General features: G+C 48.6%; 1 protein-coding gene and 1 long non-coding RNA gene across 3 annotated transcripts; one reads left to right on the top strand and one right to left on the bottom strand.

The window, feature by feature from the left end:
* The first annotated feature begins 3,778 nt into the window (after window positions 1-3,778).
* Window positions 3,779-19,397, top strand: LOC135964658 (uncharacterized). 2 transcript variants are annotated; one of them, XR_010577178.1, is made up of 4 exons: window positions 3,779-3,902; window positions 16,479-16,666; window positions 17,335-17,528; window positions 18,491-19,397. It is a non-coding gene; the product is annotated as an uncharacterized lncRNA (long non-coding RNA). The 2 variants fall into 2 exon arrangements; XR_012416906.1 differs by lacking the exon at window positions 18,491-19,397 and having other exon boundaries at window positions 17,335-17,557.
* LOC135964657 (presequence protease, mitochondrial-like) lies at window positions 17,689-19,512 on the bottom strand. The gene is made up of 2 exons (XM_065518865.2): window positions 19,410-19,512; window positions 17,689-18,713 (listed from the first exon to the last, which is right to left on the bottom strand). Exons 1-2 carry the CDS (start codon window positions 19,487-19,489, stop codon window positions 18,494-18,496), a joined length of 300 nt encoding a protein of 99 aa, XP_065374937.1. The 5' UTR covers window positions 19,490-19,512; the 3' UTR covers window positions 17,689-18,493.
* Between the last annotated feature and the right edge of the window lie 2,021 nt (window positions 19,513-21,533).

The raw sequence follows: 21,533 nt of genomic DNA on the forward strand, positions 1-21,533 counted from the left end.
CTCCAGATGCAATGAAGAGCCAAGAGGGACTTTCCTGAGGGACTTAGATGCCGGGGTGGAGGAGCACTGCAAGGTTTCAGCCTGAGTCCCCGGGAGGATGGAGTCACCAGGAGCTGAGGTGAGGAAGACTGAGCGGTGGGGGGTTGTGCGGGGGTGCAGAGGCCTGAGCTCAGTTTGGCCCCTGCAGATTTGAGACGCCCACTCCATGCACAGGCAGAGACGGCAGGGGAGGGGAAGAGGCTGCAGCTCAGGTAGCCCTGGAATGTGCAGCCCGACATGCTGGGGCACTGGGTCCTGGTGCCCTCATGGCTGGGAGCTGCTTCCCTCCTGGGATGCCAAAAGTCCTTTAGGGCACATCTGAAGCTCCTGTGCCCACCACAGAGGGGAAGTGGGAAAGGCATCTGTGCCTATGCATGTTCTCCTTCACCTTGTCCTAGGCAGGTCCCAGGCAGCACCTCCCCTCCCAAGTGGCTCTCCTTGGCCCCTGCCCCTAGTGTTCACAGACAGACTCTCGAAGAGGGCTGGACTCAGCGGCTCACTTCTAATGAATAGAACCAGGCAAAAGAGATGGGGGTCTCTCCTGAGATTGAATTGGGGGGGCGCTGCAAGTTCTGTCCACTGGAACTCTCCCCCTGGCTCTTGATAGGTGCTAGTTCTGGCAAAGCCAGTCACCTGCCCAGGGCAGAGGGCGGCCTGAAGCTGATGCCACGGAGAGACTGGGGCCTTCAGTCCAACAGCTTGTAAGCAACAGAATCCTGCCAGCAACACAGAAGCGAGTGTGGAAGCAGCTCCTCCCCGGATGAGCCTGAGCCTTCAGAAGACACGGCAGCCCTGGGCAGACACCTGCTGCAGCTGCAGAGAGCCCCTGGGGTAGAGGGCTCAGTGAAGCCTGCACTCCTGGCCCCAGGAGTAATCATTCCTGTGGTATAACTGTGTGCTGGTGTGGCTGGGCCACAGTTTGGAGTAATCTGTCAAGGGACAATAAAGAACAAACACACACCTCAGGTCCTACTGGGTGGAAGCTGTACGGTCAGCACGGCATGTAATATCTTCCTCTTGAATTAGAAGATTCATTGCTAAGGCCAACGATTAAAAAAAAAATACCTCTAGTTGTAGCACCATTAAAATACATGACTTGCAAAAAACAAAACAAAACAAAACAAAAAAACTATAAAAGAGCCATAGCTATTCTCTTCCATCTTAGCTACAGGAATATATTAATATATGTTAATTCCTTGACTGAGCAATGGGCCAAACTCATGAGAACAGATGTGTGAGGACCGTCAGTGACCGCCCTGACCCCAGCCCTTACATACAGACAAACTGTTCAACATAAGCCGTAACCTTGGGGGTCTTGACACTCTAAATTTTATTGTTTTTAATTAACTGTTTCTATTCCCTAAACAATACCTGTTCATCGGAGAGAAAAATAGCATTACCTATACTAAGCAAAAGAAAGGAAATAAAATTCTCAGAAACATTGACATATGTATGCAGACTCTCACACACACACTCACACACACACGCACAGGCTCACACTGTGTCTAGGACTGCCTTTTCACTTATTTCTATGTCCTGAACATATTTCCACGTCAGTAGACATTTATCCTCGTAGCAGTAACAGCAATTAAATATTATTACAGCGTCTATTTTTACCATCATTTATTTAACTCATCATGTTTGAACTGTTAGGTTGTATCTATCGTTTTTTGTAATACAGGCAATTTGATGACAAATGACCCATCCCCTAATGTTCAATATAAAATATCAATTATATAAGGAGATAAGGGGTATTTGGCTAAAATAAAATTCAGCGTGCCCCACCTTCTCCACATGTACTATGCTCTAAAAAGGCATGAGTAATTAAATTAGCCCTTCTATTCTCCAGCACAGATCCTGAGCCCAGCGGTGGGTGCGGGTGCTTAGAGCACCGGTCTCCTCTCCTACCCGCCAGAAGGCAAAGGCCACTCAACTGCCACCTTAAGACACCCAGGATTCTCCTCTTCTTTTTTATTAATAGAATAAAGCTCAGGGTCAGTGCATGGGAGCAGCGCTCTCCGACTTTGCATTCATCAGAGTAACCTAGGTGGCCTGTTTAAAAATACACATTCCCTGGCTGCGCTCGCAGAAACTGGACTTCAGTGGTTTAGTGGGGGTGTGCATAGGCCAGGTGATTCTGAGGACCACAAGGGGTTAGGAATTGCCCCGTTAATTCTGGCCAAGGGAGAGATCAGACCATCCAGCATAGTGCGCAGCATATTTCTTTTCCCTCTTTTGCAATGAATATTTGATTCTCAGCGGGATGAGCCCCAGGGTGAGGCACACATCCAAGAAAAATCCATGCCTCTCCTTCTTTTCCCCAGGATTGCCCTTTGGCGAGACTCTCCTTTGCGACTGCTTCACTTTCCCTGGTTCATAGAACAAAACTCTTCTTAGTCTCTTTTGTTGTCTCTTATCTGTTCAACAAACACCCACTGCACAGGACCATCCTCCGGTAAGCCGTCGAGTGGGGCCGTTTGGGAGCCCTTCTTCGTGGGGTGAGCCCTGAAGGAACCGGGGCCCCATAAGCCCGTGCTTTTGTGGGGGTTGCCCCCTCTCCCATCGCAGGGTAACTGGCACCAGGCTGTTAAGCTGTGGATGGGCAACCGCACATCCCATTGGGTGTGCGTATTTCAGCACGTGGAGTTGGCCAGTGAAGCCGGCCGAGGTCCGCACAGGGTACAGCAGCGGGCCTGCCCGTGGGGAGGAAGAGTCGTCTCGCCTCCCCTCCAGGCTAGTCCTGTTGCGCCTCCTCCTGCCTCACTCTGACTTTCGCACACCCAGGCGTCTCTGAGGGTCGCGCCCCGATACCCTCCTCCACCCCAAGGCTTCTTCTCCCCAAGGGCCAGGTTGGGGGCCCAGGAGCGCCACAGCCTCCTTAGGCACGGGAAATCGCAGCTTCGTCAAAGCTAAGCCCGCCGTGCTCAGCTTTTCCCACCACCTGGAGGATCCACTCTCCTTCTGTCCTTCCCGACCTCAGGCTGCACAGAAAACTTGGGGGCGGAGATCGAGGAAGCCGCGCCCCGAGGCTCCCAGCGCAGCCCCAGGAGGAATCCTGCCGGCAACAAGAAGCTGTGCGCGCGGCCGGGCGCGAGCCTCCGCGTCCAGGTGGGGTCTCCGCGCCCCAATTCCACCCCACCCCGCCATCGGCGCTCCCCGCAAGTGCGGGGTTTCCACCCGTCCTGGCGTTCGCGCCCACTCAGGGTCTCCCTCGCCCCCCCGGGAGATGCTCCCCGCGTTCTATCCGGCCCCGCCCTGGCGCGCCCGGTAAACGATGTGACCCCGCCCCCCTGCAGTCTCCCCTCCCCAGGACGCTGCCCCTGCCCCCACTTGTGGTGCTCGGGGCATCTCTAAAGCCCCCAACCAGAGTCCTCCAACCCACCCGCGAGGCTCGCGCACCAGCAACGCGGCCCCACCCGCAGGGACCTCGCCCACCTGTGGCTCTACCCCCGCCTCTGCGGCCTTCCCCACCGCTAGCGCGGCCCCCACCTACGACGACCCCCGCGTAGGTCCTCCTGCCCACACGTGTCCCCCCGCCAGCCCCTGCCCCTACCCCTGCCCCTAGCCGTGCCCCTGCCCCTAGCCGCTCCTCCGCCCCCGTAGCCCCTCCAGTGCGCTCGGGCCCCGCCCATTGGCGCTGGGGCCTAGCAGGGGCGCGGGCCTGGCGGCGGTTCCAAGTCGGGAGCGCGGGGGCAGGTTCCCCACTGCCTGCTGCGCAGCCGGACTAGCGGTTGCCCTCGGCCTTCTCGCCATGGACGCGGACGACTCCCGGGCCCCCAAGGGCTCCTTGCGGAAGTTTCTGGAGCACCTCTCCGGGGCCCGCAAGGCCATCGGCATGCTGACCAGTGGCGGGGATGTTCAAGGTGCGCGCGCCCCTACCGGCGGCGAGGGGGGGACGGACGGAGAAGGGGAGAACAGGGCGAAGTGGATGTGGCAAGGGCCGCGAAAGACAAGAAACCTTTGGCAAGGGAAGAAGAACCGATCTCTGGAAGTCACCAGGGCGGGTGGAAGGTCAGGGGTTCAAGGTTATTTTGGAATTTAGGTGCTGTGCTTCCTGCACGGTGGCTCATGCTTGTCATTCCAGTGCATTTGGAGGCCGAGGCAGGAGGATCGCTTGAGCCCAGGAGTTCCAGAGCAGCCTGGACAACATAGTGAGACTCTGTGTCTACAAAAAATAAAAAAAGAAAGAAAAACACATTAAGATGCTGTATGTATTGGAAAATATTTATAGGTCATTCTTTTGAGCTCCATGTCCAGAAGCTTGCTAAAATGCTTGGGAGTTTGTGTACAGGCACGTGAGATTAGGATACAGTGGCAGAATCGCGGTGTTCTCTGTTACCCTGGTTTTGCCACCTGGGAGGAGTTACACATATTGAAGGTTAGTAAGTCCACGCCTCTTCTCTTCTGGGGATAAAGGTACTTTGGAAACCAATATTATGTGGGAACGTGGCTTGGTTGGTACAGCCTCGGCTTAACAGGAGACAGCTGCCCTCAGCCCTGCAGGTGGCCTCAAATACTGTGGCCTCGAGCCCACATGGGTCACACCTGGGCTGTCCCTGGGGAAGCCCGCCACAGCGGGTCGCCTGGGCATTCTTTCCCTGGCAGAGCTGAAGTCACAATTTTTTTGTAGACTCTGTAAAGAGCTTTACCCTTCCGAGATGTGATCTTGAACCTGTTGGAGCATTTGGACGCATTTCTTTTAAGGAAGTTCACCTCCAGATGTGCTCAGAGGGCCTGGTCTTAGCTGCCACAGATTTACAAATTCTTACAGTAAGTAGGTTATTCCTCGAGAATTTCTCTGTTGTGCCCCCATTCTTTTTGCCATTTTATTCTGGTTCTATATTAGTACTTGATTTTCCCTGACGTAGAAGACTATTGCCTGTAGCTAGAGATCAGAGCACACATTCCCATTCAAGTATTAACTTCAGGGGAATTATCTATCAGATGTGAAATTATGGTAAAATTCCATATATTAAAATGACCATAGCTACCATTTGTTGAAAATATTTTGTATACTAGGAGCTTTACAATTCTTACCTCCAAGCCTAGATACATGATCCCAAGAGAGGCATGCCCTCATTTTGGAAGTGGGGAGAAAGACTCACAAAGAAAAATAACTTAGGTAAGGGCATGAGGTGCGTGCGTGATTGTGGTAGGAGCAAAACAGATCCTAATTCCAAATATTGTACTGTCCCTTAGACCACCAAGAGTACTTATGTCTGGCTCTGTCGCCCAGGCTGGAGTGTAGTGGTGCCATCATAGCTCACTGCAGCCTTAAACTCCTGGGCTCAAGTGATCCTCCTGCCTCAGCCTTCTGAGTAGCAGGGAAGACAGGAATGCACCATCATGACCAGCTAATTGTTATTATTAATATTATTATTATTATTTCTGTAGAGACAGGATCTCACTATGCTGCTGAGACTGGCCTTGAACTCCTGGCCTCCTCTAGTGAGCCTCCTGCTTTGGCCTCCCAAAGAGCTGGGATTACAGACATGAGCCATCCTGTCATGCCTCCACCATGCTCTTCAGGGGTGTTTCTTGGTGAAGCTCCTTAATCTAGTTAATGCTCAAAAGTGAGCAAAACCAACTAGCTCAAAATTACACAGATATTCTTTGGGTGGTTTTGTGAGGGGAACGGAAAGTAACTTTTTATAGCGATGGGAGTCAAGGTGGCAAAAATCATATTAAGGGTTAATACCAACGCCATGGGCTGCTTTTCTTCCCCCAGTAGAGTTCATATTATTTAATTATAAGATAAAATTGAAAATGACTTTCCCATATTCCTGACTACCCAGGCCTTGAATGAAGAAAGTATTTCTCAGGCCAGTTTTTTATTTTTATTTTTTTTTCCTACTTCTTTGGGTATCTTCTGTTGTCCCAAGACATGTCTGGAAACTTAAATTGATTTTCGCTCACCCTAAAATAAGCTCCGCAGCTCTGGATCACGGACTGACCATGACTAAGTGCCCACCGCCACGTCACGCTGTGCCACACACCAAGAGTGACTCATTGTCTTCGTCACAGGTTGTGGCTTCTGCAGGGCCTGATGCCTGATGGAGCTGAATGTAGTGGGAAGTCCAGGTGCATCCTTAGGGTGGGCTGGATGCGAAAGCGGCGTCCTTTTTGCCTGTGGTGACATGAACATCAATACAGTATTTATAGAAAGTTCATGTAAATGGAGTAAGTATCAACCTTTCCAATCCTAGTGAGAATAGCTAGCGTTTAGTGACTCTGTTATGTGGCAGGCCCTCAGTGATGCTGGTCACTGACTTATCCCCACTTTACACATGAGCAAGGGATGCCCGAGGTGTTCCAGCTTCCCTGAGTTCACAGAGCTCCGTGGTGTGGCCGGGCCCTGTGGCTGCACTAGGGATGTTCAGGGCTTCGTGTAGCTGTGTCTTCGCTGGTGACCTTCCCTCGCCCAGTACCACGCCTGGCACTTGACAGGAACGCAAGTGTTTGCTGCCTGCCTCCAGCTTGGAATCTCCACTGAGGAGCAGGAAACCAGGGGTTCTAGCTGTCTTCTTCGTTTATGAAGTCCTTTACAGGAATTCAACCCTCTCTAATCAAAAGTACCCAACATCCTCAGGTCTATATGTATAAACTGTTAAGACTTCAAGATTAGCACCTTAAAACCGAAGTCAGAAGTGTGAAGTTTCAATTGACTGAACATGCATTAGGTCAATGACACACATATTTATTGGACACCAGGCTTGAGCCCCACATGGGCACCTTTGGTGTCTGAAGCAATATTCCTTGGGTGGTTTTGTGAGGGCAAAGGAAAATGACTTTTTATAGCGATAGGAGTCAAGATGGCAAAAATGATATTAAGGCTTAGTATTAATGTGATGGGCTGCTTTTCTTCCCCCGGTAAAGTTCATATTATTTAATTATAAGATAAAATGGAAAATCTCTGAAGCAATGCTTCGGAGCCCAGTAGGATGGAAGGGGAAACTGAGAACAGTGCCATTTCGCCTCACACAGCTCCGGCGCCCCTCACCATCCTGTGCACACACATTCTTTGATGGGATCTTTTCAGTGTAAAGTGCAGTAATTGATTTTGCGGAAATTACTGGGTCTGGGAGGCAGATGATGAGTGATAGTGTCACCCCGTGGCACAGTGGGAGATTTGTGTGATGGCATCATTTTCTATGAATGCAGACCGCTTTGTGTGCCATACTCGGAGGACCCTTCGAAGCTAGACAGTTTCTCATCTTTCAAAAGAAGCATGTTTTCCTTCTTGGTTACAGAAAACTAAAAGCTTTTGATACAGGACTCCAACTTTTTATCAGGGAGAATCAGGACTCTTTAAATAAGCTCTACCAATCGGATGGGCCGTCAGAAACAATTAAAATTAGAAAGATGAAGATACGGTAACAACGTGGTCAGGGCAAACGTCAGGATACCAGATTGCACGTTCACAGTTGCCTTTCTGCTAAGAACGTGCGGGTGAATATGGAAAAGAGGGCCATGTGTCAGTAGTTGGGTTGTGTTTTGTGTTTCTTTTCTACAAGCCCTTTCTGGTGTGTTTGTGTATATTAGAGAGTAGCTGCCCAGAGGCTGTCGTTTCCCTCCCCACTCCTCGGTTCTCTCCATCTTCACCCCCAACTCCCAGTGCTTTGTTTGGAATTGCAGTCATTGTGCTTGTCAGGATGGAAGAGGCAGCCAGACACATGGCAGACCAGAGCACTGAGAGGCAGAGACTTACTCATAAGTCCCGCCCTGGCCCTGCAGTCTGGAGTGCTGATTAGGGTCTCAGTGTTTTCCTCTGCAGAATGGAGGCATCACTCGGTCTCTGTCTTCTCTCCCTGTCTCTTTCTTCACTCCCCTCTTCCCTAACACACGTCCACAGTGAAAGTCTTCAGGAGGCAAAAGAGAAAAGGCTGGACTGTGCTGGGCCCCCCTCCGACCCCAGGGCCCATTTGCTGTCTTCCCAGCTTCCATGTGCCCAGAGTCGCCTGGGGGAGCCTTCGGAGGTGCAGATCCTGACTGTGTGGGTCTGAGTGAGGCTCCCACTCTCACCGGTAGGGGGAGGGCGCCGGTGCTGTGGGTCCCCCTGGGGCCAGTGTGGCGGTTTCCACATCGTGCAGATCAGCTTCTCCACTTCTCCAGGTTTCTCCAACGTGAGATGCTCCCAGGAGTCCTTTGGGATTGTTTTCTGACTTTGACCAGGATTTTGACGGAGAAGATTCATTAATATAGGACCCCTTGTCTTAACGTATATATGTAAATGATCTGATCTGAAGTTTTCTGAATGGAAAATGATTGAAAGGTTGGCATGTAGTAGACTTGGGGAGTCATTCCTTCATATCTTTTCAGCTGTGTCTTACCACAATTAAGATTTTGTTTCTGTGTGTGTGGGGTTTTTTTGAGATGGAGTCTCCCTCTGTTGCCCAGCCTGGAGTGCAGCGGCTTGATCTGGGCTCACTGCAACCTCTGCCTCCTGGGTTCAAGCGGTTTTTCTGTCCCAGCCTCCCAAGTAGTTGGGATTACAGACTTGCGCCACCACGCCCACCTGGGTTGTGTGTGTGTGTGTGTGTGTGTGTGTGTGTGTGAGTGTGTATCTTTAGTAGAGATGGGGTTTCACCGTGTTGGTCAGGCTGATCTCGAACTCCTGACCTCAAGTGATCCACCCACCTTGGCCTCCCAAAATGCTGGGATTACAGGCTTGAGGCACCACACCTAGCCTTATTTCAGTGTTTCTGTAATCATTTCACACATTAACGGACCACCTTCGGTGAGTCAGAGCAGGCTTTAGGCAAAGGAACCAAGCCCTTTATGACCCTGGAGCTCTCACTCCTGCGGTGAGATGCGGGTACAATGTGCCTGTAGCTGGACCTGAGAAGAAAAGTTCCTGTCTTATGAAAGGGCCCAGGGGAGCCTCTAGTTGGGGTCCTTTGACCTGACCCCACGGTGAGGGAGGAGTCGGTAGAGGAAGGTGGCCCAGAGGAGGACCTTGGATTTGCCTTAGGGGAACTGGGAAGCAGGTGGAGGGAAGCCAACTGACTGGGAAGCAGACTGACTGTCTCCGATAAGGGTGGCTCTGTGGAGAGGAGAGGACAGGAGGGGAGGTCATGAGTTTAGGGTCTCACAAGGAGCGGCCACAGATGAAAGCTTATGGGGTGGGGCATGTGGCAGGGCAGCCCTATGCCCACAGACACACCCTGCCGAGGAGACCCAGGGACTTGAGTGTGTTGGGGCGGCGGGTAAATGGGCACTCAGCTATTACCGCTGGAAGGCAGAGCGTGTGAGCTGCGGCAGACAAAGGCAGGTGGGGTAAAAGGAGAGTCTTCACAGCAGTGCTTAGAATAGTAGAAAGTGGGAAAACCAGCAAAAACCTATCAATAGGAGATTAATGAATCCATTATGACACCTGGAATGGAAGGAATTTTTGTCAGCGTTTAATAAGGAGCTTTGTGCTGGTCGAAAGTCAGGAGGTGCACAGTACACTCAAGGGCGGTATTGAAGAGCCGATTCCAGAGCAGCTCTGCACAGCAGATCCCCCTGGGGCCAGAGGGGCCGTTTGCAAATCCAAGCAGATCCGCTTCTTGGAGGTTTCTCCAACGGGAGCATCTCCCAGGATTGGGGCCTGCGTGGGTGGTTTGTGTTATTTATGCAATTTTAAATGATCTAGTTGCCACATTAAAGAAAGGCTGGCCGGGACAGGGGGACACTGGGTGCCATGACTCACGCCTGTAATCCCAGCACTTTGGGAGCCCAAGGCAGGTGGATCACTTGAGCCCAGGAGTTTGAGGCCAGCCTGGGCAACATGGAGAGCAACATCAGTCGCTACCAAAAATACAAAACAATGAGTCAGATGTGGCGGTGCACACCTACAGTCCCAGCCCCATGGGAGATTGAGGTGGGAGGATTGCCTGAGCCCAGGAGTTGGAGGCTGCAGTGAGCTGTGACTGCACAGGTTCACTCCAGCCTGGGCAACAGAGTGAGACCCTATCTAAAGAAAAAAAAGTAAAAAAAAAAAAAAAAAAAACTGTTTTATATTCAGCATTCAGCCCACTATTTTGATAACAATCAGTTATTGTGTTGATTAATATTTTACACCGTTTTCCATACTAAGTCTTTGAAATCCATTGTTTAAAGAATCTTAAAGTTCATCTCCATGTGGACGGGATGCACGTGGCCAGCGACTCCTCTGAGGGACAGTGTCCTGCCTGTATGTAGAAGGTCCCCGTGTGGGTGTTTCTGCGAAGGCCGTGAGGGATGTGCAGGGGAGGGCTGACACCCAGCCACGCAGAGGACCCTGGAATGCAGCACGCTGCCAGTGCTCCCCCGCCCCAGCCCCTCTGGTGCCTGAGCTCTTTCCCAGATGTCCACTTAGCTAACCTCCCTCACCTTCTTCCCTTTCCTTCTTTCCCCAAACGTCACTCTCAGGCAAGTCTGCAGGCTCTCTGTTTGTCAATGGCAGCCCTTCCTCCTCCCCACCCTCTTAACACCCCCACCCCACTTGTTATTTTTCTCCTTAGTGCTTATGGCCATCCACCCCTGGGCATCATGCATTTGTTCACTGTGTTTCTTGATTTCGGGTCTCTCCTGATCGGAACAAGCTCCGCCGGGACCAGAGACTTTCCATTTTGTCACCGACACATCCACATATCGCCCGGCAGCGATGGCGCTTGGGGCACCTGAGGTGGACAGTGAGCCGGTGGTTGAGTGAAGGGCACTACAGATTTATCTCAAGCCCTCTCCTGATCCTACCGGAAGACACGGTGGTCTGCACAGTCCAGATAGTCAGAGAGGCCCCCGGCTCGATGACTTTGACCCGGCGGAGGTGGGGAGGGGGGAACAGCAGGTTGACAGAATCCCCTCTTGGTATCCCACCTCCCCATGCCTACATAATCCCTACATTGTCAAAGGAGAGACCCCTAGAAGGAGCTTTGGCAGCAGGAGTGAGATCAGCGCAGTGCAAGCTCATTTTCTGACAAACCAGTGGCAGCAGTCGGCAAACTGACTTTATTTCTCAAAAAGAATGTTTGCATCGAAATTAACAAGTGAGTGATCAGCAGTGTGGGAAAATTCAGGAAAAGCAGTTCAGTGCTGTGAGAGAGGACGAGGCAGGGAGCTTTATTTCTCCAGACAACGGAGGAGGTAAAAGGATAGAACTAGATTATTTCATTAGATTTCATCTATTCTTCCTTTTTTTTTTTTTTTTTTGAGACGGAATCTCGCTCTGTTACCCAGGCTGGAGTGCTGTGGCAGAATCTCGGCTCACTGTAACCTCCGCCTCCCGGGTTCAAGCGATTCTCTTGCCTAAGCCTCCCAAGTAGCTGGGACTACAGGCACATGCCACCACGCCCGGCTCAGTTTTCTTTGTATTTTTAGTAGAGACAAATTTCACCCTGTTAGCCAGGATGGTCTCAATCTCCTGACCTCGTTATCTGCCTGCCTTGGCCTCCCAAAGCCCTGGGATTACAGGCATGAGCCATCACGGCCAGCCTATTCCTTACTTTTTTTTTTTTTTTTTTAATACAGTTTAGATTTTATCAGAGCAGAATCCCAGGAAACTGAGATTTGTAAACTGGGAAATCCAGCTCCTCCAAGTAGCCAGGAAATAAGGGTGACCTCAGTCATTCTTGCTGGCCCTGGTGTGGGCCGGGGATGACTCTGACTCAAGGAAGAATCGGTCTTGTGACTGTCTTACCCGCACTGTGGTTTAGTAAGAAGGTGTTGAAAAGTGTGTCATGTAAAGAAAGTGATTTAATAATTGGTCAGAGTAATGACCACGTATTTCCTATGTAACCACTCCCTCGTTATCTCCAACTTTATCTTTGGTTCTCATGACAAGATTATCACTTCCCTGAAAATTGGGGTTTTTGCAAATGACGAAGAGGTGTTTTTCCAAATGGTAATGTTCTTCTTTGGTGGGAAGATGTTTTCTCCTGGAAATCCTTAGGAAAGTTATTTGGTTCTGGGGTTGGGCTCCCAAAACCAAAATGAAACGAGATGGATTATCCCCAGGATACCTGAGATATAAGAACAATCTGTAGCTTGAGTGTGGAGTGAAAGACACTGAAACTGCCCTTTGTCCCAAATAGCTGTGTGCTGGGGCCCTAGAGAGCCCTAAGGAGATGGTGAAACAGGTGACGTTTACCTGTGAGGCTGAAAGCTCTCATTGCCAGCCTGTGAAAGCCCACACTGCAGGTCTTTGTCCCTGTCCTGTGGGTGACAGAGCCTGCCAGTAAATGCTGGTGCATTTCCTTCTTACTTTTCATCCAACCATGTTCTCCTCCAACCTAACCTCTCACTGAATGTTCCTGGGGCTTCCTCAGGTTTCACCCTGCAGGGCCCAGCAGGAGGCAGCTGCTTTGCAGTCCTCACCATTCAGAAGTTCAGAGGGAGGGCTTAGAACCACACAGGCTCCACCCCCAGGCAATGAAGTGAGCATCTGGCCTCAGCAGGCATTATTTTCCTTCAAGTTCCCATTGGTGACTCTAAGGCAGAGGCATTGTAATAGAGGAAATCAGGCAGTCTTGAAAGTTAAAATGAAATAAGACTAGGGTTTACACTGCAGCTTCACCACTTCACTAAAGTCGTTACCTTCCAGTAATCAGTTTATCCCCCTCAGAGCCTCAACTTTCTCATCCCTCCAGCGAGGTGTCAGGAGCTCTGCGGGCTTCCTGTGAGAATTATCCCGGTGAGGGCTCTGGCTGTGGGTGTGCAGTCAGCAAGGGATGCCCTACTAGGTCCCACCAAGTGCTGCCAGCCCCTGAGCTCAAGGACGACACGTGAAGAAAAGCCCTTCGCAATGTAGGGCTCCATCCCACCAATGTGCAAGTGAATAGAAGTCCTTTCAGGACCTAGTATTGTGTATTTTTAAGTGTGGTGCCCTGTCACCTGGAAATTGCTAGAAATGCACGTCCCCAGGCTCCCTCTCCACCTGTGAAACCCCGGGGGTTTCCCAGCTACCTGGGGTGCAGCGGCCACCGCTGGTGATCTCCTGCTGTGGGGTGATGTCACTGTTCTTTCTGGGAGGGTGCAGGTGGACCCAAGGGTGGGAGGTGGGGAGAATCCCGCAGGGACTTCAGGGACTGAGTTTAGTGCTGGGGTTCGTTTTTACTCTGCACATGAGTCTCCTGGGGTCACCTTGTGTATCATGTCCAGCCTTTTTTTTTTTTTTTTGTGACAGTGTCTCACTGTGTCACCCAGGCTGGAGTGCAGGTGGTGCAATCTCCGCTCACTGCCAGCTCCTCCTCCCGGGTTCATGCCATTCTACTGCCTCAGCCTCCTGAGTAGCTGGGACTGCAGGCGTCTGCCACCACGCCCAGCTAATTTTTGTATTTTTAGTAGAGATAGAGTTTCACCATGTTGGTTAAGCTGGTCTTGAACTCCTAACCTCAGGTGATCTCCCCACCTCGGCCTCCCAAAGTGTTGAAATTACAGGCATGAGCTACCACGCCCAGTGGGCTAATTTTTAAGTTTTACAGATGGATTCTCACTGTTACCCATGCTGGTCTCAAACTCCTGGCCTCAAGCAATCCTCCCATCTTGGTCTCCCAAAGTGCTTGGATTTGCAAGCATGAGCCACCACACCTAGCCAAACATTGATCTTTCATTTGAAACTTCATCTAGAGATGTGACAAAAACCAAATGAGGTATTTGTTAAAATACTTTATAACCCTAGTACAGTAAGAGTAATCCAACTGACAATTTCACAAAGCTCAATTTTTGGCAACAAGTTCAAGGTTATACATGTTAATAAAGATAACATTTATTCAACCAGAGGAAAAAGGTTACAATGACAGAATTTATCTTTTTCTTTACTATGTTGCCTGAGCTATGGTTAAGGTTTGGGGAACTGGTATCTTAAAGAACCTTCAGAAATTTCTCATTCTAGAATTTAGAAACAAAGTTTACACTCTCGGGGTTGAGAGAATCCAGAAGCAGTCACCACCCCTAGTGTCCAGATGCTACTCTCCAAAGGCCCTTCCCCACTAGCCACAGAAATCAGAGCTCCCTGGGAAACAGAGAGTTGAGCCTCTGGAGCAGGGAGGGCCTGGCTGTGCATGCTTTAGGGAGGTGGGAGTCGGGGCGTAGAAACCAAAGAAGTGAGACCAAAACGGGCCAACAGCTGGGGCAAATGTGGGCATAAAACTAAATTCCATCTGATCACATAGTCTCAAATATGTACATATACAGAAATATTTCTGTGAGGTCACAGGGGTACTAAAAAAGAAAACAAAAGACTGGGCGGTGAGGGAAGAAGAAAAGAAAGAACTCTCTTCCCCATGTTGGGCGCAGTGGCTTACACCTGTAATCCCAGCACTTTGGGAGGTCAAGGTGGGCAGATTGTTTGAACTCAGGAGATCGAGACCAGCCTGGGCACCATGGTGAGACTCTGTCTCTACAAAAAAATATAAGCACTAGCTGGGCATGGTGGTGCACACCTGTAGTCCCAGCTACTCAGGAGGCTGAGGTGGCTCAGGAGGCTGAGGCTGCAGTAAGCTAAGACCATGCCACTGTACTCCAGCCTTGGGGACAGAACCAGACCCTGTCTTTAAAAAAAAAAAAAAAAAAAAAAGACAGCCTCTTCTGTCATCATTAGAGGTAGCTCCCGCACCACCCTAACTCCTCCTCAAACTGGACTTCCCAGGGAGAGCAGCCGCCCCTGCCTTTTCCACAGAACCATATTTCAAGATAACCCGACAGCCCCAGCTGATGTGGAGCTCTTCTTTGAAGAAGTCCAGCAAATGAAAGAAGAATTACAGAATTTGAAAACTTCACAAACTCTAATAAATGATTCAGGCAATAATCCTCAATGAATATGAAAACCATTAATAGATTGATGAGGAACTCATTATCACAGGACACCAGAAACTCAAGTGCACCAGCTGCTCCGTGGTTGAAGGGAGAAGGCAGATCTTCACAAGACAGTGGCCGACTCTCAGCATGCACCCCGCTGGCGTGAGACCCCCAGTGGAGGCAAGCAGGCCTCACAGGAAGGTAGGATGTGGCCATCTATGCAGAGCTCCCCACGAGGGACTCTGCTTCAAAAGGCGCAGCCTGACTCAAACTAAGTCTTTGGATCTAAGTTCCAGTTCTCAGGAAACACAGGAACATGGCACCCAACACCACACAGAAGCAGCCAGGACACCTGGAAAGTGAGAGCGCCCGGAGGAAACCCGGCCTGCACACTCCTCTGCCGTCCGAGAGGGGGCCCGGGAGAGACCCGGGCTGAGCAGCTGTGATCTGTGGGACCCTGTGCCACAAACACTTTGAGGCCAACTAGAAAATTTGAATATAGAATAAGAAATAGGCAGTTTTAAGAAAGTATGTTTTATTCTATTAAAACTGAAAATGGCATTAGCTCATGTAAGAAATAATCCTCATGTTTTAGGGTCATAAATTCAAATATTTAGGGGTAAATGATGACGTTTATAATTTACTTCCAAAAACTTCACAAGGAAAAGGATATCTATTATGTGATAAGTGTTTAGGGGCTCATTATCCTAGTCTACTTTTCTGTATGCTTGAAAGTTTTCATAATTCTTTTTATGTAAAATAATCTTGGAAATATGTTTTTACATTAGCATTTATATGGAAATTATTAGTATTTTATATAATACATATAACTATATTATTATGATAATGACCTTATATTAGTGACATAAGAAACAAGCGATGTATCAGAAAGTGAGGATGTAATTAAGGTTCTGTGACTGCATCCACTATCGGAAGAGCACTTCTCCATGCCAAGGACAGGCTCGAAGCTTCACACACCTTGGGTCGGGGTGGGCACCATCCATGCACCCCCACTCTCCATGCAACAAAGCTGGAAGTGAGGCAAGAAGCTGGGGGCCAGGACCCTTCTCAGGGGTTCTCTAAACACCGTGTTTGTAACCACCATGCTGAGCCCACTGAAGACTATCATTGTAAATGTCCAAAATCAATGTCCAAGTAAGATAGGCAAACTTAGGCCAAGAATCTTACCTACACTTAGATATTTCTTAAGCATCGCTAAATGTGAGAGAAGCCATGTCATGAAAATGTAAGAATACAAACAAGTCAACTTTTCACAATCCACCATCAAACTTTTCCAACAAAATATTACCTATCATTGCTTGGGTGATCGTGAGTGGCATGAAATTGCTTAAGCTGCTCCCACGTAAGCTCCGGGATGCACAGTGGGTCACCCCCAGAGACCACTGAGTACATGTGGTGGGGAAGAACTCTGTTTTGAAGGTGCTGGGAGAATATCCTCTCATTGTCTGTCTTGAAATGTGAAGTAAATAAATAAGAATATGTACATATAAAATAATACACACATGCTACATTACTTACAATATAGCCAATTGATCACATTCTGGTGCATATGTCTCTAATACTTTGCAAATAAAACTCTTCTAATGGTAAACAAACAAAAAAAAGACACCCCTGCAGGCATTGTTTAACACTGTATTCAATCACTCATCACCCACGCACAGGACCCAAGGATTGAGAACAATGGACTTTTTGATGTGTGTTGCAACAAATGCATAGCCGAGGGCTGTAAATTGAAGGGATCACCAGGTCTGCCTACCAGCCACCAGGCAAGTGGGGAGAAGCTGTCACCCCAACTTGAGTTTCAAGAAGACTCCTTGGAAGAAAAGACCACCAAATTGAGAATGAAAAGGTAAGAAATAGTTCACCAGCTGAGGGGGGCTATGGAAATCAGAGAGCAGGCCACCCATGAGCCTCAGGGACACCAGCACAGGCAGGTTGTCAAAGTCACAAGGGGACATGAAGACACTGGCCCAGGACAGCAGCTCTTAATCCAAAATGGTCTCAAGATTCCTTTACACTCTGAAAAATTAACCCATTTATTCCTGAGGTTGCAAGTTTTTTTGTAAAAATCAGACTTTGGCAATGACCTTGAGCTGTAGGATATAAATAACTCCCAGAAGCTTAGGATTCCAATAATGGAACACTAGGCACAAATGGGTTTTAATGAGGACCCAAACAGCTTTTGATTATGTGGGCTTTTTTTTGCCTGTGTAGGTACCTGTGTGTGTTTATATAATTTTTCTATATTCTTAATATAAATATGTTTGAAAAATATTTCTCATAACAAAGTAAAAAACCGACTACTTAGAGTGATGCTGTGTTGCCTTTTTTGCAAATCTCTGTAGTGTCTGGCTCAGAGGTGAAGCTGGACTCCCCCATCTGCTCTGTATCCAGCTTGCTGTGTGTCACACACCTCGCCACGCAGCCTCTAGGAAGTACACCATGTACTTGGGCAAGAATGAGTGAAAAAGACAATGTGTTGATAGTGGTATGAAAATAGCATTTCTCTCACTGCAGATCATACACGGGGGTCGTCAGACATGGTCTGAGACCTGCTGGGAAGAACAGCAGCCTGGCCCTGCTACCCCCTGGCTTCTGCTCACAGCACTGACCCCAGCTAATCCAAGAACATGTCACCTATAATGAGAATATTGAAGAAAAATCAACCATCTTTCAGATGTGTCTATATCATGATACGGTACATGGGTAAGGTAAGCTGAACACAACATAAAAAAGAAAACTTACAAACCCTCCCTCCATCTCATTAAAGATGACTCCTTTAAAGACCAAGGGCATCTGGGGGTCGCTGGAGTTCTCATGTTCCAGCCGCCATCCTTCCTGCCTGAGGACAAATAATTATAAGCTGACAGTGACTCAAATACTAAAGTCTGTATCAACTAGTTAATCACTCATGACATCCCAGAAATCCAGCTCACGTAAACCTGGGAAAAAGGTGGCATCCAAATACACTGAGAGGAGATCCTGAAAATCCTTGGGATTTTGTGTGGAAAATGGATCCAGAGTATAATCACTAGCTGGGTACAAAGGAAAAGTGAAATTGTAAAATTTAACAGATTTCTACTAAAATTATTGAATCTCAAGCCTCATTTCCCCTTTGTCCTAGGACAGTAAGTTGTAGCTATTCTTGAGGTGGGGCAGTGGCTCCATGCTCTGGCCCCCAACCTCAGCAGCTGTCCCAGCTCATCACCCTGAGTGCCGGTTTTCCCATCCCATCTCAGGATCTGCACTGGACGGGCACCAGGTCTTTCTTCAGCGAACATCTAAACTCTCTCAAGTGTCTCCAGAGACTTTCACACGTCTACAAAGATGACCTCATTCTGTAAGAGCATGGATTTAACTTGCTCTTCGATGTCACTCCTTCACAGAGTGCACTGTTCATCGTCACCCTATTCACTAGCGTCAGTCTTACTAAAAGTCAAACATCAATGTTAGTGGTAACTCTGGAGGCCTGGCATTGTAGTGATATCCCCACGAGAAAATTGTTTTGAACCTTTCTGGGAAAAGTTCACGTACCTTTTATTCAAATGCTGGATTTTATAATCTCGCTACCATGTGGCTTTCCTGAAGAATGAAATTTCTAACGTCCTTCAAGTAGAGAGAGGTAAAAATTTTTCTAGAACATTAATTGCCCACTCCTGTCATCTCTTCTCAGAAACTAACTGAATTCCAGTGGGTGTGCCTGGCAAACGCAAACACGGTTTCCGTTCAGGATGCTGGTCTTACCTGTGAAGGCGTCCATGAACGTGGAGAGGGGCCGGTTCAACATTTTGAAGAAAGGGTCTCTGCACGGATATTTCCGAGACCCACAAAGGACGGTATGCTCAAGAATGTGAGGAACACCGGTGCTGTCCATGGGAGTGGTGCCGAACTGCACGCTAGGGAAGAAGGAACGGCACGCTAGGGAAGAAGGAACGGCACGCTAGGGAAGAAGGAACTGCACGCTAGGGAAGAAGGAACGGCACGCCAGGGAAGGGGGATGAATAAGGAACAGAAGGCCAGGGACGGGGAGGAACAGAACGCTAGGGAAGGAGAATGACTAGAATACAAAACGTTCATCTTAGTGCTGCGGACACAGTTCCCAGATGCATCATCACCTCAGGCTACTAGAAATTATCATTCTGACACCACAATCCTCCAACACAGGGTCTCCCAACTCTAATGTAAATCATTGATTCAGACTATAACATTGTATTTTGATGAGATTGTAAATCCGTGTAAGCTTTTCCTTATTTTTCAAGATGCTCTGTCAATAAAAATACTAGTGAGATGATATTTAAACCACGTAACATACAGTCAGTGCTTTAAACCAAGCTAGTCTAACCCACAGCCTGCAGTCCTCATGCTCAGGATGGCTTGGAATGCATCCCAACACAATCCCTACACTTTCTTAAAACATTGAGGTCCTCTATTTATTTATTTTTTTTAGCTCATCAACTGTCCTTAGTGTTAGTGTATTTAGTGTGTGGCCTAAGACAGTTGTTCTCCTAATGTGGCACAGGGAAGCCAAAAGATTGGACATCCTTGATTTAAATAAAACTTTCAAAACCATGTTCTTAAAATGCACGACATACCTGAACAGATTATTCCTGTCTTCTCTGGCCAGGTGTAAATACCTGGCTCTTGTGTCATCGTGGCTGAGCTTCATGGCCATCAGGAACAGCTCGGGAACAGATGTCACCTGAGTTAACCAGAAAAACACGAGCAGTTAAACGTAGACAAAATAGCCTGTGAAATGGTGATCTTCGACACACTGAGAAAACTGGCTTTTCTGCCTGAAATTAGATGATGCTGGGAAGCCAGTATTTCAGAGCTGGAGAGAACAGAACCATCCTGTCCAAGTCCCTTATCCTACAAACAAGGAAAGAAAGACCTAAAGAAGGCAAATGAGAATGTGTGTATATATATGTATATTTTTGAGTGCTTATTACTGGCTAGGTATTTTCCATTTTTTTATTTTTTAATTTTTTATTCTTTTTTGGCTAGGCATTTTCTAATCATGTCACATAGAATCCTGTGACGGAGGTATTCTCATCCTCATTTACAGATGAAACAACTGAGGCTCAGGGTGATGAAACAAGCTGCCCGAATCAGAGCCAGGATTCGCCCTGGTGTCTGCCCTTCCCACGGTACTGTGCTGCACCTAAGTAACACAGCACCCTTTCCAACACCTGCTGAGTGCCTCCTGCTTTTGTGTACTGCACCTCAGTAACACAGCACCCCTTCCAACATCGGCTGTGTGCCTCCTGTTTCTGTGCATATAATCTCCTGTAGTGCGAAGCACGGGCCTGCAGGACGGGCAATGCTGGAGTGGGCTAGCCGGCGACAGCGGGGAGAGGGTCCAGGATCAGTCTTTGCTTCTCCTAGTTTGGGATGGATTCTCGGTCGTAGCTGTAAGCACTAAGCTGGGGCTTCCAGAACAGCTGGAGGGGCTGGGAGGATAGAAATGCCCCCCAAAAAGATGAGACTCCCCACTCCTGGGGCAGGGTGGAAGATCTTCTCCTACCTTAGGCAAGCCTCCTGGTAAGTGTCCATACTCTTTGGTATGAAAGAAACTGTCTTCTCTTCCAGTCAGGCCAGCCGGCCCAGCCCTCTCCCACAATCACATACCACGTCCCTGTGATCACCACACCACTTGCCACTCCCTCCGTCCAGGTGCCATGAGTCACCTGGCCAAGCACACACAGCAAGTCACTGGCAGAGGTGAGACCTCGGGTCTCCTCAGCCCAATCTAGGGAGCCTGCCATCCAACAGTTATGCATAAAGCGGCCCACTACGACCTGCATTATCTACCGCTGTTAAGTTACTTGTTTCCAAGCTTACCGTACTTTGTATCAGATGATCAATGCATTTAAAATCAGCAGATACAGTGAGATGTCTGCTTTCTAATAATATATAGCTTTAATAATAGCATTCATGGTAGCTATTTCTCAAACAAGAAACGTGACTTATCATAAGTTTCTATGGCTGGACACAGCGGCTCACACCTTTAATCCCAGCACTTTGGAAGGCCAAGGTGATATGGTTTGGCCTCGTCCCCACTCAAATCTCATCTTGAATTGTAGTTCCCATAATCTCCACATGTTGTAGGAGGGACCTGGTAGGAGGTAACTGAATCATGAGGATGGTTCCCCCATGTTATTCTCATGACAGTGAGTATGTTCTCATGAGATCTGATGGTTGTATAAGGGGCTTCTCCCTTCACTTGTCATTCTCTTCCATACCACCCTGTGAAGAGGTGCCTTCCACCATGATTGTGTTTCCTGAGGCCTCCCCAGCCATGCAGAACTGTGAGTCAATTAAACTTCCTTACTTTTTAGCTCATTCATTATAAATTACCCAGTCTTGGATATTTCTTCATAGCAGTGTGAGATTAGACTAATACACAAGACAATAGGATTACTTGACCTCAGGAGATGAGACCAGCCTAGACAACAAAGTTTCCACCTACACCTACACCTACACACACACACACACACACACACACACACACACACACACACACAAAATGAGCCAGGCGTGGTGGCACCTTGTCCCAGTTACTTGGGAGACTGAGGTGAGAGGATCGCTTGAGCCCAGGAGTTTGAGGGTGCAGTGAGCCAAGATCATGCCACCGCACTCCAGCCTGGGTGACAGGGTGAGTCCCAGTCTCAAAAATAAATACATTTCTATACAATTTGAAAAATAAAGGAGAAGAA

The sequence above is a fragment of the Macaca fascicularis genome, chromosome 8 (genome assembly GCF_037993035.2).
Source record: "Macaca fascicularis isolate 582-1 chromosome 8, T2T-MFA8v1.1".
Lineage (NCBI taxonomy): Eukaryota > Metazoa > Chordata > Mammalia > Primates > Cercopithecidae > Macaca > Macaca fascicularis.

Excerpts from the sequence above, each read along its gene's own strand:
- LOC135964657 (XM_065518865.2), bottom strand. The coding sequence starts at position 19,489 with ATGGCCATGAAGCTCAGCCACGATGACACAAGAGCCAGGTATTTACAC. Across the intron at positions 18,714-19,409 it reads GACAGGAATAATCTGTTCAG|CGTGCAGTTCGGCACCACTC; the intron begins GTATGTCGTGCA and ends CTTCTTCCCTAG.